Here is a 15,551-nt window from a genome sequence, read left to right on the forward strand (position 1 = left end):
CACTAAAGTAGATTATCTGGGAAATCCAGATTTGTGATAACCTTGATGCAATTTACTTTTCACACTGTAATTGTTAGGCCTGTAGGATTTAATGTTGCATGCAGCTATATTTCTTGTCTTGAACATTTATCTTTTGGAACATGCATGCTTTAAATATCATAAAGGTCTAGTGTTGAAGGTGAAAGCATGCTGTGGCATTAACAAGTAAATAAGTACTCAACCTTGAATATAATTATATTAGTCCTGCAGATTTCTTGCTCACATATTTTTATTGTAACTAAATTTAAGACAGACAGAACATTAGATGTGTTCTGATATACCATGTTCCAGTAATGAAATAAGTTTGGAATGTTGGCTTTCATTCCAGAATAATTGAACCAAGTACATTGTAGCAAACCAAGGACATTATAATTTTTATATAGAATGTCCTTGAGCGAGCCAATTCTACTACTTTAAGAAAGTTTTACAAAATGCATTGATATACAAAGATTCAAGCTGCAAGTTTGGGATTGTTTTGCACATTTCTGTTTTGTCAGAATAAGAAGTAAATTGTGGAAAATACAGATGTACGTACAGATTAAAAAAACTGATGTAAACTACAGCACAGAATACAGTCTGTACATTTGTTTCAAAATCAAGTCAGTCCATTAAAATTCGCAGTACCTCCAGAAAAGAGGTTGTTGCACTCAATCCAGACAGGCATAATTCCTCCATTTCTCCTGATGGGATCAGGGTAAGTCCACCTGTGATGTCGGCGTATTGAAGAAATACCTCCCTGATGGATGGCACGGCCCATCAACTTCAATAGCAGGACGAGCCTTAAAGTTCAGGGATTCTGCCAAGGCCAAATTGTTCCAAGGAAAGTGGAATGGCCTCTGTCAGCTGAAGACGCATTCATCATCCTCTTACTCCTGGATTCCCATTAAAGTTTGTCGCCAGTTTTGGTAGAAGACGCTTGAGAAAATCCAGTGGGCTATAGTTTACTCACCTTAAGAATAGTTTGAAAGAATAGTTTGAAAGTCATGAGAAGACTTGTAGATTTCCATGACTTTGATGCATTGGTGAATATGGCTACAGTTAAAATTTCCGGATGCTAATTTGTCTTGTCTTGTTGTGCCTGATTGTCCCATGGCAAGTACGCTGTGATGTAGTGTAGGTGTCATTCAGACATGGCTGGAAGGAGTTCGGTGTCGTCCTAGACAGATTTATGTGTCTGCAAATGGGACAGTGGTGCAGCTTGTCTATTACATTATTTAGTGGTCCTGAAAATCGGTCTGAAGCAGTTTCTCTTGATAGATGGTAACAAGAATGGATGGAGAAGTGCAAACCATCCAACTTACATGTACGTATATAAGGAGACTGACAACATTCCTCTATATTGTACGGGTTTAAAAATAGATAGAAACGACAAGGAACATCAAGGATAATAGGTAACATTTTAGATGAAGCAGGGTAAATCAATTCTCTTTTGATTATTTTATTTTGTTAGCAAGTTTATTCCATCTTTTTTCTTGAACCCACTTGACTGGCATTAAAAACCTAAATTACTGGTAAATCAATCAGAGTGAAAAGCGGGGAAAGCCTTTGTTTTGTTTCCTGTATTCTGTGCGGCCCCGCCTGGTTAATCCTATACCCGGGCGGATGCAGCCCTATCTCCCGTCCTCACCTGTTGCAGCTCCGCCGCCGTGACAGGCATTAGTAATAGAGGCTGGTTTCCATGTAATGGGATTGTGGTGCTATCGGTCTGTTCCACAGGCATGTTCAGGCACCGCAACGTGCCACTAGATTTCCAATCAACTCCACCCTCCGGGACCCAGCTCCCTGAAACCCTCGGAGAATGAAAGGATGATAAGAGAAGTAGGGACTGTATCTTTAAGCTTTCTGCCTCTGGCAATGGTCATGGTTTAGATGTATCTGTGTAAAGTGTCTCCAGTGGTTAGGTCTTATTTTCTTGTGTTTGAAAAGGTTTGGGTTGTCTATTATAATAGTTTTCAAAGCGCATTTGACCTATAGAGCAGGAACTACAGGTGCAGTGTCCGTGTCCCAGTACAGTTGATTGAAAGTGTACAATTGGAGCAATCATATCCAAGGCCAGCCCTGAGGATGCAATATATTACAGGCCAAAGGTGCCATGTAGTATCAAAGGAGACCACTATTGCTTTGCACTAACCTACTTTGTACATGTGAACCCATCTATCAAAGAAAAACTGATTTGTTGCTGACAGGTGCTATATAACAGTATGTCAAAGCACTATGGTCAGGTTAGGTAATAAATGAGGACTCACACATGGAGGTCATGAGGTCTTTCATTTAGTGTTAAGACTTGGAATGCCAAATTAAAGCGAACACAACTGTGAGAGGAATGAACTCATCTGTGTAGGAGATATCAAACATCATATTGGGATTACCTCATTTATATCAAGTACTAGAAATCTTTTGAAAAGTAAATCAATAACTAATTAAGATGGTACTGGATTTGTTTCATTGCAAACAGATTTTATCTAGATATATAATCAGTCCCGTAAACTGCGGACTCTACATGTAATTGTTGGGGAGTACATCTATATGTATCTTTAGTGATCTTTAATTCTAGTATTTCTACCATGAATGCCCAGGTTATTCCTGGCTGTCCCGGGTTGCTTCTAGTTGCCACAGGTTGTCCCTGGAGCTCAGGAACAACCATATCAACTGATTGTTCCTTATAGACGTTCGGAATTTGTCTCAGAAATAACATTAATACCTAAGGACTGGTTAGGCCCTGATTCTTATCATTCTAGAGGATATTGAAACCTTCTCAATTTCCAGCCCTCTAGCAAAACAGACACTTAGGAAATGAAACAAAAAAATCACTTGATATGATCAGTCCTTGATGGACACTGTTGAGTAGATAGTCCTTGTCTGTGAGTTTTGGCAATAGTTAATGATGAAATAGAAGCCACTGCACTTTATAAAGCTACCAACATGTAAACAACCATCTGACCTTGTTTGACATTTGATGACAAGCTATGATGGACATAGGTATGTGCCTGCACCTCATGTAGTGTGTTGGTGTAGAGAATGATGAATAGTTAGATGTTATCACCATGTCAGTATTGTATACCTGCCTGCTAGAACTTTGTATTTTCAGAAAAACATTTGTTGCATTGTTAGTCTGTGATATGGTCACATTGCTCAGTACACTTCATCTTTGATAGGTGATACAAAATTGTTCAATAGTGCTGTATTAGGATTGTGCACTGATGTGCTATTTGTTGTTGGTCCTGCAGAGCTGGAGGCTGATGAGTGGTGTAAAGTGCTGTACCAGGAGTGTGTGTGTTCACGACCAGACGGCATCAGGAGTGGGGAACCTGACCTGCTCACCAACGGGGCACAGAGGGACCATAATGGTAAGTCTAGAATTCCATTTTCCATCTTTCATGTCAATATATTCATTGCTTGGGATGAGTATCGTGTTGAATAATCCAAGTTTTTAGTGTTTTTATTCCACATTTGCTACTGTCTAGAACTGAAAAGCCATTAGGCCTTCCATTTTTAGTACAACCCGAGTCAGTATGAAACAATAGTCAATAGTAGGTCAGGATCATTAGGATTAGCATGGCCGTCACAGTACTCCCACTCATGTGTTTTGTCCCTCACCTTCACCTTCTCATGAAATATGTTCTTGTAAAACTCCTGACGGGCAGATTCTCATGGCAAATGAACCTCTGGAAATTGAGGATTTGAACCTCAGGCTATGATCTAAATGGAAGGAAGTCAGGCATACTTTATCTGTCAATGTCTGGATGTGGAGAAAAGAAATGCTGATGTTTAAAGTCTTGGATTCTGAGTGGTATGGCTGTAGTTCTTTTGGTTTCCCTCTTGAGGTCTGCCCCATGATGTAACCCTTCCCCTAATCTGGGCAGTGCATCAACTGTCTCTCTGGAAGGCCTTTCAGCACCACCAAGGTCACATTGAAAGTTAGCAGCACTGACAGGTCATGGTTGCCAGGCAATGATGGATGACCTTGTTTTAAGACTCTGGTACCAGCAGATCTATTCGACCTGGAAAATGTAGATAAGCCCTGTGGGTACCACTCACGCATGCATCACACAACTCATCAAATGTAATTCATTTATAGAAGGTTTGACATATGTTTGAATGCAGCAAGCCAAAGCTGGGTTCATTTGTTGTAGATCTGCACACAGAGAGATGTGTACATGTAGGTATGCATTAGAAGCCTTTTATTTTGTTGGAGAATTTAACATTGTTTGTAGGTAGACTACTAGACTACCAGATTGAAGATGGGCCTAACAACACTAAGGTTTAGTCCTGCCAAAATTATTCTACAGTATATATATTTTATGTAGAACCTGTTTTGTTGTAGTGACATTCATGTTTTTTTCCTCCTGTAGAGCGGTTCCACGTGTTCCTTCTTCAGAACCCAAACCTGGACATATTCGGGGAGTGTCTCCTCCAGGTGACACATGAGAACCTGTACCTGTGGGACATCCACAACCCCAAACTCAAGCTGGTGACCTGGCCACTCACGGCCCTCAGGAGATACGGCAGGGACCAGTCAAGGTTCACCTTCGAGGCAGGAAGGTGGGTTCTGGTGTGCAAATGGCATTTCAAAATTGTCCACACGCACAAATGTTTTGAAACTGGTGACTTACCAGTACAAAATAATAAACCGTAAAATCATAAAGACTGTTTGTGTTTATCCCCAGATCATGTGACACGGGGGAGGGATTGTTCACCCTGCACACCAAACAGGGGGAGCACATCTACCAGAAGGTTCATCACGCCACCCTGGCCATCGCTGAGGCGCAAGAGAGGATGATGAGGCTAGAGGAGGAAAGAATAGCAAGGGTAAGACAGCTACTGAAATCTATTAGTAGGTATACATTGCAAGCTTTAAAATATTAATTTTGCCCACAGTGCCATACAAATTGTTGAATACTAAAAGTTCTTACATAACTGGTTATAGAATATTGTCATGTGTAAAGCTTGGATCTTTTGAAAAGTGTCTCTATAGGACTGACTGTCTCTAAGACTGACGACTGTCTCTAGGACTGACTGCACAAAGTCTGTGACACTCCAGTTTCTTCACAATTTGCATCTGAATATGAATTTATTACTTACTTCAGCGGTTATAATGAGAATGAAAATTAAATCACTTCTGGGCTTGTTTGAGTGGGACCTGTTCTAACGTGATTTAGAGTTATCTGTGACACAGGAAGAGGAGTCAATTAAGATCCCTCTTCTCCTAGTTGGAGATCTATTGAGATACGGTATCAGTACCTATTGGTCTGAGCGTCTGTCCTTGAATGTTATACAGTCTGCGTTCAGATGTTGGCGACACAAAGCTTATCTCCTATATCTGTCTGAGCTTGCCATTGATTCGGGCGGCAAATTTTATGGAGATGAGGAAATTGGGTTGGTGCCAAATTGAAGCCCCAGGCATCAAGCTAGTCTGATGTTGTATAGACAGCCATACTATGTGCCATTACTCTGAGTAGGCTTGGACCTGTTGCAACATAATGCATACATAACGTTCCTGTAATTATCCTCTATGACAGCATTCAAGGGCAATGCCATAGACACTGTACTGAGCTGACTTACAGATTTATCTTCCATATATATGTGACCTTTTCTTTACAAGTCTCTTATTTTGTGTAGGTCATATCCATAAAATTTTAGAAACAGGATATGTTTTGTTCTTTTATGTTGGAATAATAAAAGATTGGTAACTTCAGCCCAGTCTATCCTCCCTTGATAGTCAAAGCATGCTTCTACTGAATTTTCAATTTGTTCACTACATGAGAACTGGATAAAGTCTAGACTAAAGTCTTTATTTTCAAGGACAAAACAACCCTAGTGTAAAACAATCCTAGTATAATGTGATGGCCTCATGCATATGTAGTCTATCTTGTTTGATAACTTATGTCATGTAGGTACAAATTGTAACATTACAGTGTTTGATATACTGAGTGAATGGGAACTTGTCAGCCTATGCATGTTGTTCCAACCCAGTTGCTGACCAGTTTTCCCTTCCAGTTACAGCAGGAGTCCAGACAGAGACAGACGCCTGTCAGTCATCGTCGGCAGGCCAGTTTGACAAGATACATCCAGCCGTCATCATCCAACCATTACATCTGTCAGAGCAGGTCAGGAGTCTCTTCTGTTACCCTCCAGATACTGTATAGAATGTGAGGAAAGTGCACATGTGTTAGGGGCGGCCAGTTGTAATTTTGATGTGATCACGATGATCTTTATTCAGATACATGTACTACGGGGAAGGAAAAGTGTCTTACCAGCCTGCAAAACACATGGTGTGCACTGGGTGTAGCTTTGTTGTACTGACTGTAGATCTGGTATGATATGACATCTCGAACATATTCTATTGTGCTGTAGTGTACTGTAGTAAACCTGCTGCTACAGTACTATAATCCATAGAAAGACAGAACAGTTTCTATACTGAAACCTCATTCCTCTTCAGTTTGCCGGAATACAACAACATCTATGAGGAGGCCCTGAACGTCAGATTCGGAGGCCCGCCCAATGTGGTGCCGACTTCAGCCCCATCCAACATCAGGTCCCACATAACTCGATCTCCCAGCAGCCCCCATACCTACGTACCAGCAACAGGTGAGGTCCTGCTTTTTTTCTCGTCAGGTTTTGTACTAATTCTTGATTTGCTTTGGAGAAGATTAAGGTATCAGTGTTGCAACCTGGTAAACGGTAAATTTCAGTCTTTCATGCCGTAGAATCCTTTATGATATTTGTGTTAAAGTACGTGAGACAGAGTGTTGTAAGAACAGTCTCTGTTGCTTGTTTGTTTGTTGTACAGAGCCATCTCTTGATACATGTAAATCTGAATCTCCAATGTTTTTTTCTACCCATCAGATCAGTCAGATCTAGACACGTATGAGGTGCCAGTCGACTGTTTGTCCTCATCACACAATGCTTTATACGAGTGTCCAGCAGAGGAGACCAGTAAACAAAGGGTCATGTGGGAGTCCAACTCCTCAGAACCTCTCACCCCCAATGGGAATGAACATTTCACAGACCTGGGCAGGTTAAACCTGCTAGAAGGTATGGAAAAATTTTGTGCTTTACCAAGATAGTGTTTCATGTGATTGCCGCTTAATACTCCTCATGATTCAAACTCACATGTAACAGATTCCCTAGTTACGAATACAGAAGATTTGTAATGATTTGCCCTAAATAGCCTGGCTTCTCAATCTAGCCCGGTGATTGGGAAATCAGATTGCTGTGTTGAACCCCTGGCAGATCTAGAGATACTAGAAATTGGCAATCAGTTGGATTCAAACAAAAATCTCATGAGGACAGGAAAGACCCTTTGGACTTAGCTGCAATAATTGAGAGCAATCTACCAATGTTGCTGTTTTAAAGACAATCTGAGTGTCTCTCTCATCTGGTATCTTAATCGTAAGAGAGTTAAAGAGGTTGATGAAGGGCTTGGCCATCAAGGTCACTTTTACACTGTAAATTTGTCTTTTAGTGTAATACATGTACCTGGTATGAAAAGTAACATTCTTATCATAGGTCATGATTCGCATGGTTAGACATTTCTGTTTAAGTTTGTCTTGCTGACTTTATACAAGGATCAAAACCAGAAGTACAACTGTATCTGGACAAAAATCTTGGCCTCGTAATAAGAAAAGGCTTTGTGCAGCCCAGCCTTTCATTGGGAATGACCTGAGTTTCTCTGTGTCTTTGCTAAAAATCTTGATTGCCATTATATCTCATCAACTGATATTCTTTTCAATCATTCAAATGCTGGTTGTATCAAAGTAAGCTCATACTATCATACCTTGTTTGTAGTTCATGCAGCATATTTTGAGATCAATAAAGCAATTTTACTCAATGTACCTCATACAATGTAATTACTTGAGGTATCTGAGATCATCCGCCCAAACTGTGTAGTATGTTGGCCTATGATAGATAATGCATGCCTTGGAATGTGGATATAATTTCCAAGGTGAAGAACTGTCTGTGGTCTCTTGATATAATTTTAAATGTTGCAAGGAGACATTTGAGACCAATATTGAGTCATGCCTGGGGACTTAATGTTGCAAAACCTGATAGTTACGTTCTATCAGCTTTCCCATTCTCCATTAGATACTGCAGTGCATAACACTGCACATTGATTCGGAGGGCAGTAGATTTGTCTTGAGGTACTTGACTAGAATACAACATGCAAAGGAGGCAAACCAGCCGATTATAGACTTGATGAATGGGCGTGTAAAGTGTTGAAAAGAGAATAGATTTCCCAAAGGTGGTATGTGAACGATATTTTCCTCTACTTTTCCGTACGCAAGACACGAAAATAAATGAAGCGATTCGCATCATTCGGCACTACCTGTCGGCTTGCTTTTCTCTGTTATATTTCACTGACGGAATCCATCCTTTCTTTTGAGACATTAATGGAAATGAGGCTTGCATGAATGCAGGATCAGCAAACAGTGAATTTGTCAAAGTCAAATCTAACAGGACTCAGTCACGCTCTGCTGGTTCCACTTCAACCAACTAATGTTATCCGGCTGACTGAACATTTCTGAAACTAAACTTGAATCACTGCTATAACTCACCATTGTTATGGATACAGTATGTGTAACTGAGGCTGTACCAGGCCATATGTCAAAGAACTTAATGTGGTTGTTATTCAATAAAATCTTTTATGAGACTTACATTTATGTTTTACGAGAAGAAAGTAGAAATCACCCAGAAATACTGCTGAATATGAAGTCAGTTGCAGGAATAGAGGACCAAAATTTTGCCAGCATGCTAAAAGTTAGAGTGCATTTCAATCATATATCATGATACTCTCACAATCCAATACACTTATACAGTAAGGGAAATTCTAACAGGAGCTCAAGCCATGATCAATATATTATGTCAATGGCATGAAGCCAAGTTTTAAAGCATTTGGTATCAAAGATCATAAACAAAAAAGCATCTTGCCTACTGTACTTTATTCATGTTTTATCTGTTGCACAAGAGAAAGCTTCTCAACTTTATATCAGAACAGTTAAAGTTATATTCCAGAAGTCTGAAGTTCTGGTAGCCGTGTGCATCAGATTGGTAATGTTAGCAGTGTAGCGTTACTAAAGAGAACAAAATCAATGAACGTGAATGCAAAGGTGTAATCTTGCATTGCCCTCGCACAAAGAGCCAATTCTGGTAGAGATGGGCCATTAAATGAGGGTTGTAGTCAACGATTACTGTGACTACAACGTGAAGGGCAATTAGGGAAGAGGTCATTCGTTGTTACCTTTTAGAAGTTCCTTGTGGCGGTAGGTTGTTGCCCTCCACAAGGTTGTTGCCCCATGACAGTGTAAGTATAGATCAATGATGGGGACTTCAAGTGCATAGTTAGTAAACTGATATTACTTATGGCAATAAAATATTCTACTAAGATTTTTCCTCTGCCAAATATTTGAATATCATTGATGTTTCATTGATCTCTGATAGATAAAGATATCTATTGGGACATAGCCAACGTTGTGCATTTCAATAGCAATAAAGATATCAATCAATGTCCTATACTATAGTTCTTCCATTTGGCTTACAGATAAGATGGCCTTTTCAGTAAAAACTTGTTTTTCTGTTACAGATTCAAGAATGCATAACTATGTGAACGTCGGAGGAAGTCATCAGGGTAAGACAATCCTGGTAATACTTTTCAGTTCTGTTCCACTAGAAGTGTAGTTTCTCATGCACTTTTAGTGGACAAAGACACAAAAGCAAAAGATAAACTAGTCTTTATATTCTGCTACAATCTCTATACTATACTGTTTCATCAGTGAGTGCAATACTTTACCATACTTCCACCTGAGTTCAAGATGATAGAAATAGTTGCACACATCAGCACTATATAATTGCAGTTTTAGGAAAAAGTTTTTTGTACCGGCACATAATCTATGAAATATTCTAGTTTATGTTTAACCTTCTTGCTGAAATGTAGCTCTGACATGTGTCCTAACATTTGGCCTGGGGTAAGCTTAACTGCAATGTACGGTTATCTCAGAGTTTCATAAGGGCACTTATCAATGTCCATGTGCACTGACAATGTCAGTCCTGGACAAAATTACATACATATATTCATCTTTGAAGGGAAAAATGCAGCATGCGGTCATGGACATTATCAATTTTACTAGATTAATGGCAGAATAATCAAATAATAATAATGAATAATAGATGTCAATATATTCCCTTAATTCATGCAATGTGCATGAAAAGCAACTTTGAATACATGTAGATATGTGGAGTGACCACCTGTATTTTTGTTTCAGGAGGAGTAAGATCCACATGTACAGACAACACCAAGGCAACAGGATACAGCAACTGGGACTTCCCATCCCACCAAACAGTAGATCTCTGTGGAGACCTGGAACAGTTTCACCAGAAGTACCTGACTGTTTCCAAATTTTCAGCATGACAAAAGACAAAATCTGGATCTGCATCTTGCTCTATTTAAACGACCAGTGAAAGTATTATTGTATTGACAACCACCCCATCCTTTTTATGATGAATTGTTGGGGGTGACAACAGGAAGAAAAGACTTGACAAAGTTTTGCAAATTCTTGAGATCTGATCTTTCAAAGAGGACAGATGACTGTCAGTGGTGTGGAAGCAAGAGGAGCTACACACAAAATTGTGGTTTGGTTAGAAAAACAAGAAAACCCAGCCTTCAGCACCAAGGACAGGTGCCATGTACAGAAGCAGGTGTTTTAACACAACCTTAAAGATTAGATTTCCATGGACGTTAAGGAAGTTTATAAGGTTGTAGGTGCACAGTGATGATGATGATGGTGATGCACTAGTATATGTGTTACAGACTGCAAAACAGAAATGGGCAAAACTTTCGCACATTCCATTGTTCTAAGAACATATTGGTGTGCCTGTGTCTTCTGGATGCAGAGAACAAAATATCTTCTATATGTCACATGCAAATCAGCATGTGTCTTTCAAAAGTAAGGCACAAATATCTTAACTTTGGCTGCTGTGACCAGTTTTGGCATCAAGACTTTGGCAGTGGATTAAAAGTTTCACACAACATACACTTGTTCTTGTTCATCTGTCATTGTTGATAATGACAGCACCGGGCAGTCTCACACAATGACTGATTATAGGAGAGGGGTGGATTGGAGGTGGATGTACAGTTTGTGGTTGAAAATGTACAGCTTTCATTGGTTGGAGAAGATTGTTGATATACAAGAGCTGGTTTGGTCCAAACCACAGGGTACTACAATGGTCGAGATAAATATGATAAGGGATACCATGCATGTGTAATCCATGGCAGAATGCCACATTACCTGGAAAAGGGATTTAGGCTGAAGCTATGTGCCAGTATGGATCTTTTCAGAGAAGGATGATTTATTGGATGTGAATTGTACTAGTGTGTTGTAACATCAGTGTTGTTTGTTACATTACCCAGCAGACATTGATACCAAAACATGTCACTAATGTGTTGCAATAGATTTTGTTTCCATCATGGATGTTAATGTTAAGTTCAAGGTAAATGAACAAGTGTTCCCCAGACAAACATGTTTGGCACATTTTTGTTGCGCCACAGCTTTGCCAGTGCCAAACTGTAAAGTGCAGACAATTTCCAGTCTTCTGTTCAAACTCCATGTATTGTATTTATTCTGATCATCAATTATAGCAATGGGGCAAGTATGACAATAGGCTTGTTGAACTTTAATGGTGAACATAGGCATATGGCAGCAATAGATTTTGTAAGATTATATGTAAATGATTCAATTGCCTCTTTGATTTTTTTCACAAGACCAGGTGGTGAATTTTAAGACTTAAGACCACTCATTTGTATTTCCATGTACATACTATAGTAGTTGGATTGTTTTAATTCCTATCATATTCAGCCAACATGTGGGTTAACCTTCTCCCTACCGAGTAATGGCTGCAACAGATACATCTCTGTAGAGGGAACCATCCCTTAGCTGACACGAGGTTAACCATCCCTTCTGCAGGGAGGAAGTCCATTTCTCAACATGCCCAGTCATTGTTATCATAGCCTGGTGTCCAGCCTTGTTAGTTCAGTCCATGCCCTAGGGAGCGGACTAAAGCTAACAAGGCTGGATACCAGACTATTGTTTTTTTATTCTCTGTAAAACCATTAGGGTCAAACCCCAGTACATTGTCTATACATTAGTTTAGGTGGCAGAACAAAGACTTGGACCAGATCATTTTACAGGATGTGGATGGTCCAGATTTGTCTCTCAGCTGGGTCTTTGGTTAAAATGGAATTGGAGGTATATTCAATTGGCAAAAACAAATCCAACACTCGAGTTGGATTGGTAAAGACAAAACTTTATTGCACCTCTTGTCTAAGTGTGGGGATGGCTTTAGTGGTTTATTGCTTTTAAATTTATGATAAGAAAACAGTAATGAATGAATGTTTTTTTCAAATTTCTTGAATGTGTTATCTGTGAGAGCAGATACTGGCTTTTTGGTCATATCAGACATGTAAGGAGGGTTGGTTGGTAATCTGATGGATTGTTTGAATGAATGATTTATTGGTACCGCTGTAAAAATGTACAGTGCCATAATATATATATTTATGTTCTTATCAAACAAAATGGCATGTTGGATGGCAATGTTAACATTGGTGTTTCACTAGAAGTGGCTATTCACTACTTCTGGTATTATTGAATATTTAAGTCTTATCAAGACATAGTGATAATAGCACAGTGAATTTTAACATCATGGTTATCTATCCTTACTTTAGGAAAGTGGGATAGCCTGTAATGTCTTACCCTGTACATATACCTTGTACACTGTTTTCTATAATATACATAAACCAATCTTGCTGAGTGCATTGGTCATTGTTTTTCGCTTCCACACAAAGGGCATGCATATTCAGAAACATGTTAATTGACTGGTTAATACCTTATGCTCTGGAGACAGTTCATTGTGTATTGGGAGATGTGTATTGGAAGGATATTGTATAGAGTGTTTCTGAACTTGAAGTAAACATGCGTACAGAATGGTCATAACCGTGTCTGTGTACCAAACAGAAAATTAACTTAAAGAAAACTGTGATATTTGAACTGCTATTGGAGGTTACAGAAGAGGCATGTATGCCCACCAGCTTTATACCTGTGAACATGACACTCTGAGGTCAATAAAGTAACTAACCAATGGGTACAATAAAAAGTTGCAGTGTCTCCCTTTTATTTTCCGGTTCAGGTTGGATATTGCAATGATCATTGTTTCAATCAAGTAACCATCAATCAATTGGGTTAGTCAGCCCGTCTCACCTAACTAATTGCAGCTTAACCATTATGATCATGGCAAACTTGCACACATTCCACACGGTTCAAAAGAGACACCATATGGCCAACTGCAGTACTGCAACCATATTGCAAATACATGTAGCTGACAGCAAACTCTTACAAAGGAGCTGCAAAATGAGCAAATATCTGTGATAAATGGCAAACAAAAACAAGAGTCCATTGGACATGGATTTCTAACACCTTTGGCAGAGTGAGCAAAGGTGTACCATGCCAACAAAATTAATCAACTTGATACAATCAGAATAAACACTTCATGCATGAAATGATGAGGAAAATGTGCAGTAATGACAGTAAATGTTGATATCAGACAGATTTCCTCACTAAAAGTGCATTTAAACACCGACAACTGTACATATAATACATGGATTTTCCTCAATGCTGCTTTATACAGCTCTAACTTCTCTGGCACAATTTTTAGATGTACACCGATCTTGTTGGTTCACAATTGTAACTACATACATGTATTCATATTTCACATTTAGGATCCTTTAGCAGTGACACAGATATCATGACTTAAGATATTGATAATACTGCAGTCTCAAAAGCCTGCCATTCTATCCTCCTTGACAAGCCCTGCCATAGTAGTCTGTTGATAAACAGCAGCTTCAAGGCAAAAACAGCTGTGAGTAGTTCAGTTCCTGGTACTGAGACACTGGTTCACCACCTCCAGCAGATGTTGGTTCTCCAGAGCTGCTGCAACCCTCTCTTTGTCTGCAAGCTGTTTGTTTACTACAGAGGAAAACAACAGGAAAACAGTAAGTCCATGCCCGATAATATTCATAAGATAAGATTAGCAATGAATTGCCACAATGGATGGTCAATAATATGTTGCTATGAAAGTGTGGGATATAGACACATACCTGCAAGCTCTGACTGGTGGGTGCCTGGTGTTATGTGTACATCAACCTATAGAAAACAAGAAAAGATCACAAAATGGTATGAACATGTGGATCCTTTCCTGGATCAGGAATACTAGCCTATCTGTTGACCTTCTACTTACTAAATTTTGGTTAGGACAGAGAGGAATGAATGTAATATAAAACTGACACAAGCTTTAATTTTCCTGATGAACTTCAATACCAACCCCTACAACTCTGACTCAGTCTAAAACAGAAAGTCAGCAGCAAAATATTACTAGAATTCTCTACAGTAAAGTAATTCTTTTACAGCAATATAATGGGAAGATGCAAATGAATGCCATACCTTGAACCTGGTTGGTAGAGCCCTGAGCAGCTTAACTCTGATTGACAGCCCAATGAGTGTGGCCATGCTGCAGTGTGGGATTGTGGGGGTGAACTCCACTGACACGTTGTTGTTGTCCTCATCAACCTGAAAAACACAAATGAAATTACTGAAGATAACAAGACTGCTACATACAACAAGCATGAGCCAGGAGCTGGAGATAGTGCTTAATCATAGACAAAAGTGATTGACATGATTAAATTCCACATGCATGTAACATTCTGACCAAATCAACCGACTTACCGTGATTCTGGACTGTTCAATAACATTCAACTCCTCCAAGGTCAGAGGATGTTCAGGGTCATTGATAGACCTGACAAGATGTGCAAGAGGAGTTAAGGAGCCAAGTTCTAGTCAGTGGATCACCAACCAAAGAAATGTAGTACACTACTGCAAAAAATCTACTAATTAGCATTACTTGGCATTAGTATAAGAACCTCAATCAGATTATATGCATCAGATTATTGGCTGGATCTTAGGTGTTGCTGTGCTGTATAAGATAGCTCGTTTTCAACTCTGACTGCAGGCACAGCCCCCTTTATACATAAAAACTTGGCATCTTTTTCAGCATATGCCCCCCTCCCACCCATGCAGCTCCGATCTATCCTGTATTATTGCCAGGTAACCAGTTCTCTGTGCCAGGAAAGGATATCGAAAATTTCCCTTGCATCAATCTTATCCTCCACATCGTCATCCAGCTCCTCTGGCGTCACTTCGCGCTCAGATGTGCGCCCGTAAAGTTGCGGGTTCGCATTCTGTAACCTTTCTTGGCTCGACATTTTGGAACGCGACATTAGTTTGTCTGGGGGGGCGAGGTCAAAGTTGAAAGTATTTTCTTGCAAAAATTTCGCTTAAATATGTAATTGTAGCAACAACTTAACATACTGTATCTTTCCTCGTAAAGTTAATATTGCTTATATAACGCCGGATTAGAACGCTTCGTTATGTTTGACGTGAACAGATAATACTTTTACACTATCATACCTT

The 15,551-nt window shown here is 39.5% G+C and overlaps 2 protein-coding genes across 4 annotated transcripts in view; one reads left to right on the forward strand and one right to left on the reverse strand.

Annotated features, from left to right (window-relative positions):
* LOC109473721 (docking protein 5-like) overlaps positions 1–12,091 on the forward strand; it is a 34,317-nt gene extending 22,226 nt beyond the window's left edge. For all 3 annotated transcript variants that reach the window (XM_019773710.1, XM_019773711.1, XM_019773712.1), the window contains exons 4-11: positions 3,267–3,386; positions 4,392–4,581; positions 4,707–4,848; positions 6,037–6,146; positions 6,479–6,627; positions 6,886–7,074; positions 9,620–9,664; positions 10,299–12,091. In XM_019773710.1, coding sequence (XP_019629269.1) covers positions 3,267–3,386; positions 4,392–4,581; positions 4,707–4,848; positions 6,037–6,146; positions 6,479–6,627; positions 6,886–7,074; positions 9,620–9,664; positions 10,299–10,444 — 1,091 coding nt within the window. In that variant the 3' untranslated portion in view covers positions 10,445–12,091. The remainder of the gene's footprint in view (positions 1–3,266; positions 3,387–4,391; positions 4,582–4,706; positions 4,849–6,036; positions 6,147–6,478; positions 6,628–6,885; positions 7,075–9,619; positions 9,665–10,298) is intronic.
* Positions 12,092–12,424: 333 nt separating this feature from the next.
* LOC109473725 (mitotic spindle-associated MMXD complex subunit MIP18-like) lies at positions 12,425–15,366 on the reverse strand. Its single transcript, XM_019773717.1, has 5 exons — positions 15,217–15,366; positions 14,808–14,887; positions 14,526–14,651; positions 14,183–14,228; positions 12,425–14,051 (listed from the first exon to the last, which is right to left on the reverse strand). The coding sequence occupies exons 1-5, from the start codon at positions 15,356–15,358 to the stop codon at positions 13,954–13,956; spliced, it is 492 nt and encodes a 163-aa protein (XP_019629276.1). The 5' UTR covers positions 15,359–15,366; the 3' UTR covers positions 12,425–13,953.
* Positions 15,367–15,551: the final 185 nt, after the last annotated feature.

This window comes from Branchiostoma belcheri, unplaced genomic scaffold (genome assembly GCF_001625305.1).
Source record: "Branchiostoma belcheri isolate BF01 breed outbred unplaced genomic scaffold, Haploidv18h27 scaffold3, whole genome shotgun sequence".
In the NCBI taxonomy this organism is placed as follows: domain Eukaryota; kingdom Metazoa; phylum Chordata; class Leptocardii; order Amphioxiformes; family Branchiostomatidae; genus Branchiostoma; species Branchiostoma belcheri.